The sequence below is a fragment of the Colletotrichum navitas genome, assembly GCF_030913465.1.
Source record: "Colletotrichum navitas strain CBS 125086 chromosome Unknown LY79scaffold_55, whole genome shotgun sequence".
Taxonomy (NCBI): Eukaryota; Fungi; Ascomycota; class Sordariomycetes; order Glomerellales; family Glomerellaceae; genus Colletotrichum; species Colletotrichum navitas.
Window position 1 is genome coordinate 74,678 of NW_026850601.1, and position 18,392 is coordinate 93,069.

The following is an 18,392-nucleotide window of genomic DNA, read 5'->3' on the forward strand; positions in this document are numbered from 1 at the left end:
CTCCGGTCCACCCGATCGCCCCTCTTAGTCCCCCATGGCCCAGTAGCCTCGCTCTTTTTATTCACTCATGATGCCTGGATGGAGGGACGGCTGTTGCTGCGACCTCCGTCGGCTATAGGTCTTTAAGCCTCGCCCAGCCAGCGTAAGCCCACCTCAGGGACAGCCCAGCGCCGAATATACCCCGCGCACATCAAGTCTCACTCCTTGCTCGTGTAGTTTCAAGCCGGCGACGCGGATAAGCTCTGGGTCCTGGATCCCCTGGTCGAATCCCTTAGCGGCGTGCTCACTGCTGAGCGTCTCAGTCAGGTCCAGTCGTGTCAGTGGACCCTGATTGCATAATGGCACCCTCCCTGTCTGCTATGAGTTTTTTTTTTCCCCCTTTGTTTCTTTTTTGTCCCACTTCACCCTTCCGTCGCAGGGCCGACTCGCAGCCTTCTGCTCGGCGTAAGGATGCCCCTCTATTACGTCGTTGAGCCTTGCATGGAGATGCGCGACACCCGTCAATAATAATAAAACACGGACAGCGCGGAAGCTCCAGCAAAGAAGAGGCGCATGGTCTTGCCACGGATACACATGCATATGTACTTGAAGCAGGTAGATATCCCATAACAGATGGGGATGCAAACGACGCATCCCACCCTCCACCCCTCTTTACATGTTACTCCCTTTCGATGGACTTTTGACTCGAAGAAGAAGATTATTGTTGTCTGTTCCTAGAAGCGCGGCGGCACTCGGGACCGGTAGAATACATACCGGTAGACCCTAGATATCGCACAACGTTTTAGGATTATGCCGCCCTTCAATCTACGGCTCTGTGCTCGTTTTGCAACGTCCTTCTCGAAATCCGTTGTGCACGGGCCATGTACATTGGGATTCGGTCAGTTTCGTATTTATCCGCACAAATCAAGGCGGCCCCAAGGCCCAAGCTCCCTCCTTCCCTACGGATGACATCAAGCCACTCCACACTGCATATCCGCCACCTGTTAGCGGATTGTACACTCTACCTAGAGTATCCGTTGTTGGTTAAAATTGAGCGGAAGAAGCTGCGAATAGAAGAGAAGCGAATAGGATTTCATCTCGGTTTAGGGACACGACATTGAGAGCGTGCTCTGCCTCGTTTTATCAGAATGGAGAGTAACCTCACTGTCACAGGTTGGAAACCTGCTGCCAATCGGGCCGGGCTTCTTATGGCGCGTTGACCATAGCTCTGATGGGCGTGTCCGGAACCATGCCGTGAGCTGTCGATGCAGATCTTGGCGGCGCAACCCATGCTTTGTGGGATTCAATGAGTCCAGCAACCTGAGTTTTCTATTTGCGTGATAAACCGCTCAATTTCGGAGTTTTGATATGTAGACAGTATCAAAATAAGACTCGAAGCGTAGCGATGGCTCTCACGAGCCCGCCCTTAAGGCCGAGTGTGAACGCGGGCGGTGTGGATCCTGCCGGATTGAGTTTTCGCCTCACCCACGTTCGACCGCAGTCCGTGTACCAACTTCGTGAGAGCTTACAAACGTCAAGCCCAACAACGAAATAGCGGGAAAAAATCATCAGGTTCATGTAAAGCCTCACGTGGGAAAGACCATTCGGCCAGCCTTACCCAATCCAAAGTCCAAAGGAGTCTCTGCCGTTCACAAAGAGAAAAAGAAAGGAAGAAAAGAAGAAGAAGAGAAAAGCAACTGCCCCTCCATTACCCCTCCATCAAATTCTCACCTTTGAGTATCGGATTTCTGTGAACACCAGCAGCAACCAAAAGAAAAAGGAAAAAGTCTAGACAAGTGGAAGCCCAACCCAGGCATCCCCTCCGAATACCGTAAAGATGGGCAAGAAAATGAAGGTCGAGCACAACATCCGCGACACGAGCCATCAGTCCGGGAGGAGGCCCAGCAAGAAGCCCACCGCCGCCGCCAAGTCTAAGCCCTCCAAGGCCAAGGAGGAGGTATCAGTCCCAACCCCGACGGCCGAGTCTAACGGCACCGGCGCGCTTCTGCCCGTGCCCCTCCAGCAGCGCGTGCTGTCCACCTTCAACGCCGCCTACAACCCCATCCTCACCTCGCGCGCCCTCGGCGAGGTCCTGCAGGAGGTCAAGGCCGCGCTGTACGCCCGCGACTTCGACGCCGCCTTCGCCCGGGCCCGGCCCGAGGCTCTGGACGCCTACGCCGCGCGGTGGAGCCCCACGCGCGCGCTGGGCTACGCCGCCGTGTTCCTGGGCATCGAGGAACATCTACGGGAGCTTGAGGCACCGGCCGAGGTGAAGCCTGAAGCCGAAGCTGAGGTCGGGTCCGAGGCTGACCACAGCGTCGAAGCTGGAGCGGAGGCCAAGGTCGAGGCGACGAGGGATACTCGCCGGGATGATGCCCCATTCCCCCAGGACGAGACCTCTAGTGCGACTGGATCTCCTGGAGGGGACGGTCCCTCCACCGACGCGGATGCTGCTGCTTCTGCTGCGGCTGTCGCTGACGATAAGGGCGAGCACGCCAACCCCACTTCACCCGCGGAGACGGAAGGCGTCGGCCCTACCTCACCTGTGGACCCCGCCGCCGTCGACACGCCCGAGCTGAGCACGCAGCTCACAAAGTCAATCAGGGCGCTCTCTATAGGGGGCGGGGCCGCAGAGATCGCCGCCTTCGCGACCTATCTCTCCCAGCAGCCCTCCCGCTCCCTCGGGGGCGCCGTGGCCCTCCTCGACTCGGCGCCGTGGGCCGACGCCGTCGCCAAGCTCCATGACGCCCTCACAACCCCGCCGCCGCTGTCGCAGTACGCCAACGCCGCCGCCAGGGCCGCCAACGTGGCCATCATCGAGCCTGGCCGCCTGGCTTCCTCGTTTACGCAGCAGAACGTCCTCGCCATGACGCGCGACCAGCTCTCGCAGAAGCTCGGGGACGGGCCATTACTTGTTACATTGCTATTCACGCTCAACGAGCTGTACACGACCGCCGGCATCGGCAAGACTACGGCATTCCTCCTTGATCTGACCGCCATCGTGCCCCTGGGCTCTCTGCTCCTTGTCGTTGACAGCCCCGGCAGCTACTCTGAAGCCTCCGTTGGCAAGGAGAGTAAGAAATACCCCATGCAGTGGCTCATAGACCACACTCTCGTCACTAAGCCGGAGAAGGAGGGCGTTGTCGAGGGCTGTCGGTGGGAGAAGCTTGAGTCCCACGACTCTGTCTGGTTCCGCCTGGCTGACTCCCTACACTACCCCATCCCGCTCGAAAACATGCGCTATCAGATGCACCTGTACCGGGCCATCAAACCCTAAACACCAGAAAAAAAAAAGATGATGGGGTCGACCTTGGGCGCAAGTTCCATTATGCCCAGACGAGTCTCTTTAAAGAGTAGCTGATATGGTCCAGCAAACCTGTGCTCTGCCTCGCCTCCTCAACCGAGATTATGTCGCCCTTCTCTATGATGCTTTCTGTGTCTGGCTTCTCCTTGCCGGGCTGGCTCAGGAACGCCAGTCGTTCTATTTCCGCGCAAATACTGACAACCTGCTGGATCTCGCTGAGTTTCGGCGACTCTCCCGTCACGGCGGCAGACGACTGCGAGTAAGGGGCCTTGAAAGCGATCTTGCGGATAGGCGGGGCTTGGGAGCGGCCGCCACCCAACAAGCTGCTTAGGGCAGATTGGGGTTGCTGTTGTTGATCCGAGGGGTTTGAGCGGTCCGTTTTGGCTTTCGAAGTACCCAAGTTCGAAAACGTTCTGGTGTTCGTTCTCGTGACGTCCGTCTTGCCCGGCTGGTACGAAACAACGAATCCAACATTCTTCATCTCGTCTGTCTGACCGGGTGAAACTGTTGAGATGATGTACGTGCCAAATTTGATACCGATGACGTGGGCAAGATCGATCCGTTCAAAGGATGAAACCTTGTCCATGTTCCAATCAAATCGGCAAAGGTAGATGGCAGCATCAGTCAACAGCAGCACCACTTCCTCAAAGGGCATAGCTCGCAAGGTGTCTGATTGATGGGGGCTGAAGAGAACCCATCCGCCCATGAACTCCTCACTTTCATCGGAGATGACGCGCTTCTGTGACAGTTCGATAGCCTGCTCCCGCATTTTCTGCATTGAAACCGCGGGGTCTTTCGTCATCATCTCAGCCTCAAACTCTTGGAAGACCATTGCGTTGACGTTGCCTAAGAGGAAGTCAATGGCTGCCTGACTGAAGTAGTCATTGACCATGCTGTGTAGTGCGTTAGTAAAATATCAATTAGAAATAATGCAAAGAATGACTCACCCGTTGTAATAGCGAGTCAAGGAAAGACCAAGATCGTTCAACGTGCCGCCAAGATTCCTCTTCCTTGTTCTCGTGTAATCGCCTTTCATGGCTGCCGTCGACGCATATTGCTTGGACACGGCGTCGCCGTTGTCAGCCCACAGCGTGTTGAACCACTGCGTTTGCTGGTCTACCTGGGCAGCAAGGTCATAACCTTCCGCCTTCAGTTGGGCTTCAAGCATGAATTTACCGAAAGAGCTCTGGCATACGTTGGTTCTGTCAAGGCAGTCCATGCAGTTGGTGCGCAAAACGCCTTGCTGCTTTGTTTTGATTTGGCCATCTTCTTCGACGGTGCTTCCAAATCCCTCCAGCTTGTCGCGAATAGTTTCGAGAAGTTGGCTGACATTCTCGAACTTCATTCCTCTGCAGGCCGAGTGAAAATCGAACCACTCGAATGCTACAGCCTCATCTTGGCCCTTGAACTCTTCCTCATTCAACTGTTGCACAGTCTTCTGATACTGGCTACCGACCGTTGCCTCTACACCATGTTTTTCGACAAGATTGACAATCTGCAAGGCGCCATATTCTGTTCTCAAACGTTCCAGATGCTTCCTTGTTGCGTTGTAGTTTGCTTCTGGAGAGTGCTGGATCACTGGCACGGGCTTTAAGGAGACAGGCGACTGCGTAAAGAAAAGCGGGATACTGCCTCGAATCTGAAGGAAGGAGTAAATCTTGGAAGACTTGTCCCAGGTGGTGCTCGAGAGAACCTGTTCCGTTTCGACGGCGTTCGCAACGTAACCTTGCTCGTCGATGCCTCGTCTCAAGTATCTCAAGCCGGCTCTTTGCGTTGAACGGCGGGAGATTATGGTTAAGAAAAACCTCTTCTCGGTGGAACGAAGATCAACCGAGTCGCGGACCTTCTCTAACGGCGGGGAAGGTATCTCACTATTGGGATGCTTCAAGGTGGACAATTCCACAGAATCTCCCGGCCCAGAGTCCTGTTGGGGGGGGCTACTGTCTACCACGAAGCTCTTCTGGCCGACAAAACCTTGCATGAGAGGAAGTAGCAAGGCATCTTGTCCAGCTTCTACGAAAGGCTTCAGGGTATTCTTGTTCCAGAAGAAAGTTGGGTCTACGCGCTCATGCAAGGGCAACTCATCGGACTGCGACGTTGCGCGACTCGCCCATCTCCGCGTGATATCGAAATCGTACGAGAAGAAAAAGCTTCGCGACGAGCCAAAGAGGATTTGGGTTGTCCGGAGAAGCTTCGGAAGCAGTGTAGGCGCCGGTGCCGGTTCCTTAGTTTTCTCTGCCGTCGGCTGAGAAGGGGCGGCCTTGGAAGGGCTATGATCGATGGAACGACGAACTTGGTGCGCAGCGCCACTCCAACCAGTCGAGCTCTTCTGGTCTTGCGTCCATCCACTCTTACTGAACCATGTCTGCGCGAACCTGCCATAACTGCCTCTTCTGCCAATAACATCCTTGGCAACGGTGCTCTTCACTGCTTCGGGTCCCTTGTCGTTGTCCGCCTTGGCTTCTTGAGCCGGGTCTTCCACCTCGTCACCGCTCGCGGGAAGCTCAACGTAGTCATCGCTTTCACTGTCGTCGGCATTTTTATCCGTGTTGCGGTCCTGCAGCTCTCGGGTCGTCTTCGCGATAGCTTCTCTGGCTTCTTGTTGCGAAGTGCATGGGGTCACGGCGACCTCGGTGACGACGTAGATCGGAAACCCGCAGATTTGAGCCACTTGCTGGCGTCGGGTGATTGTGATGAGGTAGCTCAGACGCGAGACCGTAATTAGGCCTGCAGTTTGCCGCGGTTAGAATTGGACGCGTAACAACTGGAGCTAGGAGTACACACCAATAACGCCAAATGCCTCAAAGGAAGAGTCCGGCTGGGAAACATCGGGGACCTGCTCTCGAGATGCGGGGGCTATAGAAGCATCGCCATATTTAATCCTGACTGGTTGCGCGGGGCGCTGTCCTTTGGTCACAAATGGTTGTATGATAAGGCCGTCAATCGCCGCGCAGATGACGATCTTGCGAGCGATACCAGGCATCTTGTGAGCTGGGATTACTCTTTGCGCGGAGCACAATGGATGCGGAGTAAACAATCAAGACAGTCTAAAAATTATGCGAATGAGGCAATGACTGGGGGCATCAGTGATATCAAAAGCTGAAGTATTAACATTAGCAGTGTTGGCGAAGATGCGCAGGGGAGAATGGGACGTTGTACGCAACACGAACTGCTGATTCACCCAGCAATGTCGGCCAAAAATGGTACTGTAGCTATGACATGGGTGGTGGGCCGCGGGGTATTAACGTCAGAGTGCAGTTCCCACGCACTGATATGACTTGCCGCGAGTCCATTTCAGGTCACGCCTGAGACAGGGCACTAAAACTATTGGCTCGGTCTAGGCGCCAGGCCCTCATTCGTCCACTGCGTCTCGTCTTGGCCACACCACCCAGCTTTTAAGCTCTCGCCTTGCTCTTCAGCTATTGGACTGAAGTGCCTGTGGAAAGACCCATCTGCACTACCGATACTGCAGTAGCTCGTCCCGACTCAGACACCCATTTGATGCAAAACCTGGGAACATTGCATATTCAATATTTTAATTATTTTCGACAACATTTATTGATGGTTTTCTAGGAACCGCTACCCTAAAGCAGTCTACTGCGAGATCAGCAGCATCGTCATTTTCATGATGATGGCGCCGTCGCGGCAGAAAGGGAAAAGCTGTTGGGTAGGTAACCTCAGCCCAGGAATAACTAGTCGGCACATATGAACAATTCAGATTTTTCCATTCCAAACCGTTTTGTAGCACCTCCAAGCTACCGCATAAACGCCACCCAACATCCTACATCGTGGGGTATCTTAGATGGCAAGTCTCTCGACCTTGTCGCGGAGAGCGCGGATGGGTCCGGCGAGCTCGCTGCCCTCGTTGGAGGTGATGCTGGCAGCAATCACGGCGCGGGAAACACCGCAGGCACGGCCAAGGGCGGTCTTAGACTTGACGTAAACATAGGGGACGTTCTTGTCCTCGGCAAGAAGGGGCAGGTGAAGAACAATCGAGAGCGGGTTTGTATCTGCGGCCAAGATGATGAGCTCGGAGACACCACGATTGAGGGTCTTGGTGGCCTCGTTGGCTGTATCACAAACGTTAGTGACGGAACAGAGATCGAGAGTCGGAATAAAACGCACCGCCCTTCTTCAGCTGACGGTAGTGCTGGCACTGCTGGACCAAGTCCAGGATCTCCTGCTGGAGAGCATCGTCGGCCAGGGGCCAGGCAGCGGATTGATCAGCCATTGTTGGGATTGGGTCGAGAAGATGTCTGCAAATAATGGTTAGATCATGTCACTCACCGATCCTGAAGAAACGTAACATACCGAAATTTTCAATTGCAGGGTTCCTTGCGTTGGCTCGCCCTGATGGTGAGGTAAAAGGTCGGTGGATGTGGGTGGTGGACGTGAAGATCCAAAAGTCTCGGTGTAAAGCCAGAAAAAAAAAAATATCCCACCTTCCCCAAATTTCGACGGTGGTTCCGCTTGGAAGTGGAAATGCCCCACACAGGTAAGCCACTCTCGGAATGGACCTTTGGCCGGCTTCCGCAGCACCGCCTCCTCCTTGTCTTACGTAAGGACATGGAGCTGTCAACGCGCCGCAAAACCTTGCAACCAACCAGAAGGCCAACCTGGAAACGAGATCTTAACAAGCACACCTCATCTCGAGCAGTCGCCGACGCAGCATCGAACCTCGCCGCCCCAACACTCATCACCGCCATCCTCTTCAGCCCAGCTGTTGCCGCATATATCTTCATTTCCGACTTCCTCGCGCTTTTTCTTCGAATCTATTCCGTCCGAAACCCGACAAACCGCCAAAATGCCTACCGAACTCTGGTACGTGAACGTCGACATCCGTGTTGTCCCCGTTTCCAAGCTCCCTATCCATCAGTCGAAGCTGTCAACCCCATCCATTTCGATGCCCAACGTGCCCAACTAGTTTTCTATCATGTTTTCGAAGCTCATTTACTAACGCGATACTGTCACAGCCCCGTCTATGCGGTTCGTCATCCCCATGCCTCCCGACTCACCGATCCATGACGTCGCCCCCTTCCAACTACCCCAATTGAGCCATTTGGCGATCACCTCGACGTCGCGGCCACAACATCGCTAACACGCAATAGCCCTTTTTCGGTGCCATGGGTTGCACCGTGGCTATCGTCTTCACCTGCTTTGGTGCCTCTTACGGTACCGCGAAGTCCGGTGTCGGTATCTCGGCTATGGGTGTCCTGCGCCCTGACTTGATCGTCAAGAGTACGAAAGAATCATTACCACCATCAAAGGCCTTACATATGTGGCCGATGTCCGTCAGAATACGCTAACGAATCAAACAGACATTGTTCCCGTCATTATGGCTGGTATCATTGCTATTTACGGTCTCGTCGTGTCCGTGCTCATCTCGGATGGTCTTGCCCAGCAGATGTCCCTCTACACTGGTTTCATCCAGTTCGGTGCTGGTCTGTCTGTCGGTCTCGCTGGTCTCGCTGCTGGTTTCGCCATTGGTATCGTTGGTGACGCCGGTGTCCGTGGAACTGCTCAACAGCCCCGTCTCTTCGTCGGCATGATTCTGATTCTCATTTTCGCCGAAGTCTTGGGTACGTTTTCCGGCTATGATGTTTCACGCAAGTTTGCTAATCTTTCATTCACAGGTCTTTACGGCTTGATTGTTGCCCTTCTCATGAACTCCAAGGCCACCCAGGACGTCGTCTGCCAGTAAAGACACCTCAGCGACGAATGCTCGGTTGAACGGTTGACAAGATGTACTTACGCCACAACTCGCACGGGCATCACTGCCATAGAGCAGACAAATATCATCAGCAGGCGTGTCGGAAATTCAATGAAAGGTTTTAACGGCATGCTCGTGTAAACGGTCAGAGGTCACGAAATGCCAATGTTTGGGACGGTCGGGGATTGCTTCGACCAGGAATCAAACGTATATGTACTATTGTGCCAACAAGGTATGCTATTCATTTAGGAGGGGCAGTTGTTCAGCATAGACAACGGTGATGGGGATCGGAATTGTAGTGTAGGTTGCGACAATGCTTTTTTGCGTCTCAACTACGGTTCTAATCGTTGTCTCCGCACGTGATCCTTTGACAAGAACGTATTTGTGTGAGGCATAAAGGTCAAGCTCAAAGAAGGCGCCGCTCGCTGGAACGATCGTAGATAATGAACGCCCATTGTATCGACTTCTTCCAGATCTCCAACGAGTCTCTTGCGCGGGAGCGACAGAATGGGCCTCGCATCGTTGGGAAGGCCCAGCTAAAGGTATCTAGTGACATGCTCCTGAGGAGGGATGGCACCTGTGGAGAGGAACCACGCCGCGCCGGTGTAGAGGAGCCATCCAGCTCCCTCCCATGATAGAGGACCAAACAGAAATCAACACAATCTCACATTTCGCTATAAAGCATTGCAGGCTAATAAACTTCGGCGGTAGCAGCCATGGGTTCCGTTCGAGGGACAGGCTTTAAGTGCCGCATTCTTCATTTGACTCGTTCATCAAATCTATGACACAAGCAGCACACCGTGATAATATATATCTACAAACAAAGACACGGTAATGCCAACAAAGTGACACACCGCTTGTGATGCATGATTACAAGGTTTTTATACAGGCATCGTTCTCATATCTGACTCCGACAATTCGTTTCTTTTTCTTCATGTCCCATACCTTCCCGGTCAGCTTCCATTACCTCCAGTATGAGAGCAGATACACTGGCTTCCAGATGAGTAAAGCATATATGTACAGAAGAGAATGGCCCGATAGCCATGGCATAAGACGCCACGCATTAGGGAATAGTTTATTGGGGGAGGAGAAGGTTGCATCATATTTAAATGACGTACTGCCATTATTGTCAGTTGAGCAATATCCTTCGCTTGGCTCTGAAATTCGAGACTTACGGGGATGAAGAGGTAGGGAACCTCGCGCTCGTACTGGGTCCAGGCGTCACCGTACTTTTGACGGCAGCGGTAAATGTCACGGGCGGCGCGGTGGGCGATCATGCAGCAGAAGAAGACAGGGTAGAACCAGGGGAAGGGGCTGTTGAAGCCCGTGATGAGGCCCCAGCAGATGGCGAAGAAGGCATCGCAGGTGTAGTGGATCTTGCGGGCGTAGCCGTACCAACCGTCAGCAAGGATGACGTCGCCCTTGGCCGAGGTGATTGTCTTAGGGTTCTTGACCGTCTTCCAGGGCAGCTGGGGGAAGGTACGACGCTGGGTGAGCTGACCGCGCTCCTGCGCGCGGAAGGAGTTCTTCTGGCTGTTGGTTGTGTCCCAAATCCAGTATACGAAGAGGTAGGAGACGAAGAGAAGTGTGAGCGCGTAAGGGTTCCACTTGTACTCAGAGGGGTGGTGGTTGGCAAGGTAGATTGTGCAGTGGCAGTACGAGAGGGGAACGCCGGCAAGGTTCCAGAAGATCAGCATGAAGCCCCACTTCTCGTAGTACATGTCCCTGAATGGTGTTAGTTAGCGGTTCTTATTTTTGCCTGAAGAAACACTTACCAGGTGGGAACAATGAGCTGCTCGCCCTTAGCGCAGGCGTTGGCATACAGGTAGTGAGCCATGACCAGGAAGAGCACCTCGCCCGAGACGTAGCCGTACTTCTCATACTGACGGGCGGCAGCACCACAGCTGAGACCGAAGAGGATGAACCAGGGGATGCGGACCTCAAAGAACATCTTGAAGTCCAGAATGCCAAACATGCGGGGGTTAAGCTCGGCTCCGAGGAAGAAGTCGTAGATCGGGTAGCCGGTCATGCGATGCTGAGCACCCCTCCACAGAGCAGAGAAGTATGCGATGAAGGAAACAATGAAGCCGCTCAGAATAGCTACGGACATCAGGGGTCCGAACTCGTCAATGAAGGTATAGACGGGGAAGAGGCCAGTGAAGTGGAGTACGGCCATGACCGAGATGGTGAAGTAGAAGCTGACGTAGGCGTTGCAAAAGTACTTGAGCTGCTTGCCGTTCTCGTGAGGAAGAGGCTTACCCCAGGCCCAGATGCCGGGCAGGACGCAGTAGCAGATGCCCTCGAATATGAAGAAGGTCCAATAGATGCGCCAGGCACGGAGAGTGGGGAACGCGCCGGTGTAGACAAGGTCCACGAGGTGCCTGCCGAATTCGCCCCAGGTCTGGCCATCCTCACGCATAGGCAGCTTGCCGTCGTAGTATGTAGCTCCGATCCACATGTACCACATGAGCAGAGGGAAACCGATCATCAGCGAGAGCGTGCCGAGGCTGCCGCCAAACTCGAACTCGCCAGAGGCGTCAATCTTGGGATCCGTGCCGACCTCCCAACCGTCAATGATTTCGCCCTTCTTGTAGGCAGGCAGAACCTCCTTGGTCTCGGAGTGAACATGGCCGTTGGCCTCTGCCGTCTTTTCCGTCTTCGTCTCGAGGTGGCCGTTGATGGCGTGACCGTTGCTGTTCACGGCATGCTCCTTCTTTTCCTTCACGTGTCCATTGGCCTGTCCGTTTGCATGCCCGTTCGTATGTCCGTCCGCATGTCCGTTTGCGTTCCCATTTGTGTGGCCGTTGGTGAGGGGCTCCTTGGCCTCGTCTCCCGAGATCTCCTCCCGGAACTTGCCAGTAGTGCGCCGTCTCGGGGCTGCGTGGGATTCGGGCTTCGACTCGGTGACCTCTGCGCCGGTAGCAGTCTCGGGGGACTTACGCCTGGAAGAGACGCGGCGAGGGGTCTCAACCATGCCGTCAAAGAGCTCCTTCTTCCTAGTGAGTGCGTTAGCTAGATTAATGGAAAAATTGTTGCGTAGGGTATTGACCCATTGGGGGGTTGAACGAGGGCAGCCATGACTCTAGTCTGTGGCAACTATTACTGCGGGATACGGGTGCTCTGTGGCAGACCACGTGTACTTCGAGCAAGAGCTTTTAAGGATCGTAGGGGGAAAGGGGGGAAAGAACACTGTTTGACTAACCTAGGAGTCTGGCGCAAGGAGTACCGACTCGAGGACATATTGACTGCTCTTTTTATACAGATGTACAGGCAGATGAAAGAAAACCTCAACGTGGGGTTATGCAGCTCTCGTGTAATCGAAAACTAGGTCCGTGTAAGGGTCCTGGATCTGGCAACAGCGCAATCCGGCGGTGGGGGTTCGGAGATGGGATGGATTCAGCAGATGCCGAAGAGAAGGTCCGTCCAAGGCATAAGGTGAGGTAGACGGGGGAAAGGTGGTCTGGCGCAGGGAGTCCGAGTACGACCAGACGAAGGCGTCAGGGCGGGCGTGCAGTGGGAAAGGACAGGAAGGCAAGAGACTCGGGATGGCGTCAAGTCAAAATGTTCGCCGTGTGGCCACGGGGTTCGGTTGGGCCCTCTCTCTAGGGATAGCTTGCCTCTCTGTCTGCCACCCAAATTTTTGTTGACATTTGTGTTGTTATTGCCCCCTTTCTGCCGGTAGTCCCGGTCACCACCAACAACGGCTGGAAATTTGAAATTGGATGTACAAGGGCAACATAGGGCTTCCGCTACAAAATCGAGGTACCCGTCTGCAACCTTCACGGGAGGGGTGTCCCGCATATGCACCTTTCGTCTAGACAGCTGCCAATGAGAAGCTTGGTTTTGCTTGGATCGGGATCGCACTTTTTAGGCGGTGTGGACACCCCTCCCCTTCCAAGAGTCCTGGGCGAATGGAAGCTCGCTGCAGAAACTGCACCCTGCACCGGCACCAGCACCGGAAATGAATGGCCCACACGGCGCGGATGGCCATACTTCATTGACTTTAGGCACCCTAAGCTTGGGATCGGAGCTACCCTCTCCCCTCTGCCCGCTGCTAGACGAAAGCTGCGTGGCTGCATGACATGCATTGCTCGCCGGTATCTTGACCAGGATTTTGGAGGCTGTGTGTTTGTACACTAGTGTAGAACGATCGTTCTCCCTTGAACCACCCCGGATTTCCGTCATGCAAATGGAGCGCAATGTCGACAGGGTTCGCCCCGAATCGGCCGTTACTTCGCGTCACATGTGCGTGGCATCCTGATACGCGGCCTTGGGAGTGGCCTACTGCTTTGGACCAGCTCCCGCTAAGGCTGGACTCATAAGTGATGAATCATTGGTACACTTTGCGCCGATGGCCCCATAAGAGAGAGTTGATATGTATCATGATACCCTCTGTGGTATTGAACAATCAGCTAGTTGCCTTAGCACAAAACCTATTATATCGACATTATATACGTTTGTACGGTTGGAAGTTGACTCCAGCTTGCCCCCATCTTAGACGCGTAACTTTGAGGTTAAGTTGCCTGTATCTATGACTACCTATAAAGCAGAAGGTCTCTTGTCAGGTGGTAGTAAAGGCCTCAGTCATCTGAGCGCCAACCGTGAGAATCCAAAGTAATATATGCACTCGACAACCACAACGTACGGATGAGGCAATAAAAGACTCATGAAGCGCCAGCCACCCAGTCATGCCGCTCGAGGAGCAACGATGACTAAGGTAGCATCATCCGCATGATCAGATACATGACAAAGAGCAGGCAGTGCCCTTGAGCCCCGGACCTTGGTGATGCTACCTCAGTATCTGACTGCAGTGGAAACACTTGTAAGAAACGCAACATTTGGGTGACTAGCAATCGGGGCCTTCTAAGTGCGTTTTCTGCACTTACACATGCGCGCGAACATTTGGCCTCCTGCTGCAGGCAGAAATAGAGTACCGGTACCAGGCCGAAGTTCTATGTCCCTGTCAGGTACCTTAGTCCGCCAGCTGTCAACGCCATCTAGCTATTACGCATTACCTATCACCACCACTAGGTATAGATTTCTATAAGAGATAGGTAGGATGCTTAGATGCTCCGTACTGTGTGGCGATTTACATCACTAGGGCCATAAAACTTTCCCCTACCACCCTGTAGTTGTCAGGGTAAAGGTACGAGGTACGTACCTACACGTACCGATCAGCCCGTACCCCCCTTCGAATATTGGCCTCAGCTTCCTCTGCGGTACGTATCTCGGGGTGATCGCGTCCGACGCACAGGCCACCTCTCCAAGCTATATAATCTCTTCGCCCACCCGCAGTTCTTAGGATTTTCTCTTCTTTTCTCCTTAGCTCTCTTTGCCTTTTGGCTTAGATCAAGTGTAGTATCTGTTCTTTTCAGTTTAATCTCTGAAAGATGCCTACTGGCATCAATCTTGATTATTCCTATTTTTGATCACCGGAGACAGCCTCTATGGCTTGCCACATGTTGTCTCCAACGTGTCCCTGGTATAACACTGCCTCCAGGTGATGCAAACCCGCGATCTTCATTGCAACTGTCTGGCTTGCCCAGGCTTGTGAAGAAGGTTATCCGTCTTGTATTCTAAATTCGCGTCTTCGGTCCTGTCGAGGACAAGTTAATGTGCCGAACCAGAATAGTACGCCAGCTGAGCTGCCGCTTGGGAATGCGACTCGCGTGACGGATATCCATGCTGACCCGCCCTTCTAAATTTGCCAATCGTGACCGCCTTCCCAGTTGAATAGTTTTGCTCGACCCTTGGATCATCAAATATATCACGACGGTGCTGCTACTGGCAAATATTATGTTAATCTCGCGTGGTTGTACTTGTGCTGTTCCAACTGCCATTAAAACGAGTAGCTGTACGTCGTAAGTAAAAAAACTCTGATTTTCCGTGACTGCTTCTCCAGTGACGTCGCCCTAATACGCGGGGCTTGCTTTCGACCACCAGATTTGAACCTCACCACCAAGTCTCGCTCGGCCATCTGTGGAGGAACGTATCCGAAATATTCAAGGCACCTGCGATATTCCCTGATTTATTTTGTTTTGTTTTTTCTCATATGTTTTGATAGCGGAGCCACCATCTGATCAGCCACGCGCTCACATTCTCTCCAGAATCAACTCCTATCGCTCGGTCGCATCACCAGTCATGGACAACGATACCAACATGGGCGAGGTCCCCGCATCCCGTCTGCTAGACCCCCAAATCTTTGAGCACCTCAAGAACAAGATCGATGAGGATCAGCAGGTCCGTGACCAGATGAGCCAGACCGTCCAGAAGCTCGACAGGACCATCTCCTACGTCCAGGGTCTGCTGTCCCGCATTCACGCAACCCCGCGTGAGCAGTGTGAGTCCTCACCCCGTCAGCGCTCAGCGTCATCCCTCTTTTCGGCGTCATCGTTCAATCCGGCTTCGAAATCATCTGACAGTATCGTGCACCTATAGACGGCCCCCTGCTGTCAGACGTGCAGGCGGGAATCCAGAAGGAGATCGAGGTCATTGGAGAACTCCAGGAAATAGCCTCCAAGCACCCTTACTACAAGTAGGCATCCATCCCATGTCCTTGCGGCAGCAACCACCCTGTGACTCACAATCCCCAGGTACAGCCAGAAGTGGAATCGTCAAGTGCAGAATGCCATCTTCACCGTTCTCCTTTGCGGCTGGCTGGGTGGCTTCACTTCCGACGGCAAGCCTGGCCCCGTTGCCCGACTTCTGACCCTCGAGGAGGTCGGCGAGATCTTCAAGGGCACGTAACTCCTAGCTTCCCCTCACAAGCAGCCAAGACGATCGCCTCCCGCCGTCTCGCATTCCTTTGGAAGCCTAGAGCTAACAATAGGACAGTCCCCGTCAACCTCAAGGACCGTGACGCTTTCCACCTCACCATCGAGGAATACCTCCTCGCCCTGGTGGATCTGACGCAGGAGCTCTCCCGTCTCGCCACCAACTCTGTGACTCTCAGCGACTTTGCCATGCCCGTCGAAATCAGTAGCTTCGTCAAGGACCTCTTCGCCGGTTTCCAGCTGCTTAACCTCAAGAACGACATCCTCCGTAAGCGCATCGACGCGGTCAAGTACGACGTCAAGCGTGTTGAAGACGTTGTATACGACCTGTCCCTTCGCAACCTGATCCCGCAGAAGCAGAAGGAGGTTGTCACCGACGCGTCGACTTCCGTTCCGAAGGCGTGAATGGGACCAGGTGGATATTCGTCTTCGAGAGGGCTCATTGTCTAGGGTTCATGTCGGTTACACCTACCCTGTCTGATTGAAGTATGAAATCCCGCATTCTATTACTTTATTGTTTCGGGAAGGAATCTCAAAAAGTCATTTGTTACAAATGTGTTGATGCATTGGGGACTTTCGCTATGTGCCTTATGCTGCTCAGTGTCATGATGTCCATGAACCAATTCACCCGCAGCTGTGACGAAAACTCAACAAGCTCCACATAGCTTGTCCTGTATTATTGAACCGTGTGCACTGAAGCTTAGAATTGTGATGGGAGAGCAATGGCGAACAAATGAGGTAACACTCATGTTCAATTCATTTCAATGCAGGACATAGGGACACTGGGGGCTGCGCACTGGTCTTAGGCTATATATAATTTCCTGTCACTACCAATTCCAACCTACTATCACTGGATGAAAACATCCGCAGATCCCCGATAGTCTAGTGGTGAGGATATCTGCTTGTCATTCAACGATTCGCAGGGGACCGGGGTTCAATTCCCCGTCGAGGAGATTATTTTTGCTTTTTTTCACCTCTCGTCCCGAATTCCCACTCTTAATCTATGGCTTTGAAATGGATCTGTGTTTCCTTTTCTCTTATTCCTGTGGTGCATCAAGGTGAGGAGGTCGGATGGGGCTGGGACCAATGCTACCTACCCCTTAGTTCGCGCGACCCCTCCCGCGGGAAGGGTTAGATCGGTGAAAACACAACAGGGTGAAAGGTCCTTGCACATTTGCAGCTGAAAGATCATTTTGGCTTAAGGGTTTGTTTTATTACTGTTGCTCTACATCTGATCAGTTCCACTCCAATGAATGTCTAAATCGCACGCTATGCTTCAAAATCAAATCTCCCTGCCCAGTCCCTTTTGGACGGCTATCAAGAGTAGTACAAAACATTGCCCTCGAAGAGCCGTCGGGCAGTCCTGGTGACGATGCACCGATCTACTGCTACTCCATCTTCACTCTCACGCGTCTTGACTTCCACATCCATAATACCGCTGCCATGCTTGATTCGAACATTCCGGCCTAGGTTGTGCTCGTCGGCAAGCGGCGGCGTTCTTCTTGGCGTCGGTAGGCCCTCCACCGATAGAGCCGACTCGCTGCCGCCCGCGATGCGATGCGCCACCGTTCCCTCCGAAGTCACGGCGCTTGCCAGAGTAACGCCGCCCGTGAGTTGGAAACTGGGGTGAGGCTTGCCCATGCTGTATGCTAGTACTTGGATGTCCGCCGCCTCCTTGCCTGTCTCGCCGTGGGATGGCCGCGAAAGGTATGCAAGCTTCGGCGTTCCCCTAACCAAGCCCGCGGCCTCGGCGGCGCTAGCGAGTCCCATTCGAACGGCACCCTGTCTACGAATGTCCTCGGCGACTTCGAGAGCCAGCGGGGAATCGGCAGGCTGCTCCCTGACCGGAGCGGGTAGACCCTCGGCATCAACAAAGACAAAGGGGTTTGCCGAGTCGATCAGTGTAACGTCCACCACAAAGTCCCCGGAAGCAAGCACCCCTTCCACAACGATCTTCTCGGACCGTTGTCCGCTCGGGAACAGTTTGCCCGTCATGCTCCCGACGGGGTCGACGAACGCAACCTTGATCTCACTGCCGGAGCCCTTAACGCCGGGAATGATACAATCGCCGTCTTCCTCCACGTTTCCGTCCTCGTCGACGTAGACGGTCTCGACAATGAGCTTGGAAGTGTTCGTGTTGAAGATTCTCACGTCCACCGACCGGGCACCGGGCGCCGGCGTCACCAACCGCTCTTGCACGGCAAAGGGGCCGACCCCTGAGCACATGTTACCGCAATTGCCGCTCAAGTCGACCTTCTCGCTCCCGACGGCCACTTGAACAAAGGTGTACTCGACGTCGACGCCTGGCCTCTCAGACGGTGCGACGACGGTGACTTTTGAGGTAACGCTACTGCCGCCTCCCACGCCGTCGATCTGGCGAGCGTCATTGTATCTTGAGCCCATTGCGGCGAGGAGAGGCGTCGCCCACTCATCTTGAGATGGAGGCAGGTGGGACTGATGGATGAAGAGGCCCTTGGACGTGCCAGCTCGCATCATAACTGCGGGAAGCGAGCGCCTCATACGGCGTTTCGACGTAGATGGTGTTATAGCCATAATGGGGATGAGGAATGGCGGTACCGTGTTGTGTAAAACTTGGTGAAGAAGCCTGCGAGAGGCGATTTGTGTG

At 53.9% G+C, this 18,392-nt stretch overlaps 7 protein-coding genes and 1 non-coding gene across 8 annotated transcripts; 4 read left to right on the forward strand and 4 right to left on the reverse strand.

Moving 5' to 3' along the window:
- Positions 1–1,816: 1,816 nt before the first annotated feature.
- LY79DRAFT_520874 (uncharacterized protein) lies at positions 1,817–3,256 on the forward strand (the record flags this gene model as incomplete). The annotated part of the gene is made up of 2 exons (XM_060555286.1): positions 1,817–2,272; positions 2,315–3,256. 2 exons carry the CDS (start codon positions 1,817–1,819, stop codon positions 3,254–3,256), a joined length of 1,398 nt encoding a protein of 465 aa, XP_060411437.1.
- A 49-nt stretch (positions 3,257–3,305) lies between these two features.
- Positions 3,306–6,266, reverse strand: LY79DRAFT_592200 (inositol 5'-phosphatase; the record flags this gene model as incomplete). The annotated part of the gene is made up of 3 exons (XM_060561388.1): positions 3,306–4,176; positions 4,231–6,010; positions 6,068–6,266. 3 exons carry the CDS (start codon positions 6,264–6,266, stop codon positions 3,306–3,308), a joined length of 2,850 nt encoding a protein of 949 aa, XP_060411438.1.
- Positions 6,267–6,736: 470 nt separating this feature from the next.
- LY79DRAFT_561549 (ribosomal protein L7Ae/L30e/S12e/Gadd45 family protein) lies at positions 6,737–7,714 on the reverse strand. The gene is made up of 3 exons (XM_060558416.1): positions 7,595–7,714; positions 7,409–7,539; positions 6,737–7,353 (listed from the first exon to the last, which is right to left on the reverse strand). The coding sequence occupies exons 2-3, from the start codon at positions 7,512–7,514 to the stop codon at positions 7,082–7,084; spliced, it is 378 nt and encodes a 125-aa protein (XP_060411439.1). The 5' UTR covers positions 7,515–7,539; positions 7,595–7,714; the 3' UTR covers positions 6,737–7,081.
- A 373-nt stretch (positions 7,715–8,087) lies between these two features.
- Positions 8,088–8,984, forward strand: LY79DRAFT_671811 (V-type ATPase; the record flags this gene model as incomplete). Its single annotated transcript, XM_060563967.1, has 5 exons — positions 8,088–8,104; positions 8,257–8,269; positions 8,392–8,521; positions 8,602–8,862; positions 8,917–8,984. The coding sequence occupies 5 exons, from the start codon at positions 8,088–8,090 to the stop codon at positions 8,982–8,984; spliced, it is 489 nt and encodes a 162-aa protein (XP_060411440.1).
- A 1,114-nt stretch (positions 8,985–10,098) lies between these two features.
- On the reverse strand, positions 10,099–12,071 carry LY79DRAFT_671812 (ergosterol biosynthesis ERG4/ERG24 family protein; the record flags this gene model as incomplete). The annotated part of the gene is made up of 4 exons (XM_060563968.1): positions 10,099–10,110; positions 10,169–10,718; positions 10,769–11,989; positions 12,043–12,071. The coding sequence occupies 4 exons, from the start codon at positions 12,069–12,071 to the stop codon at positions 10,099–10,101; spliced, it is 1,812 nt and encodes a 603-aa protein (XP_060411441.1).
- A 2,252-nt stretch (positions 12,072–14,323) lies between these two features.
- On the forward strand, positions 14,324–16,641 carry LY79DRAFT_561563 (translin). The gene is made up of 5 exons (XM_060558417.1): positions 14,324–14,854; positions 15,101–15,333; positions 15,432–15,528; positions 15,587–15,732; positions 15,828–16,641. Exons 1-5 carry the CDS (start codon positions 14,790–14,792, stop codon positions 16,169–16,171), a joined length of 885 nt encoding a protein of 294 aa, XP_060411442.1. The 5' UTR covers positions 14,324–14,789; the 3' UTR covers positions 16,172–16,641.
- On the forward strand, positions 16,638–16,719 carry LY79DRAFT_t195. Its single transcript has one exon. It is a non-coding gene; the product is annotated as a tRNA-Asp (tRNA).
- Positions 16,720–17,083: 364 nt separating this feature from the next.
- On the reverse strand, positions 17,084–18,319 carry LY79DRAFT_671814 (PrpF protein-domain-containing protein; the record flags this gene model as incomplete). The annotated part of the gene is made up of 1 exon (XM_060563969.1): positions 17,084–18,319. The coding sequence occupies one exon, from the start codon at positions 18,317–18,319 to the stop codon at positions 17,084–17,086; it is 1,236 nt and encodes a 411-aa protein (XP_060411443.1).
- Between the last annotated feature and the right edge of the window lie 73 nt (positions 18,320–18,392).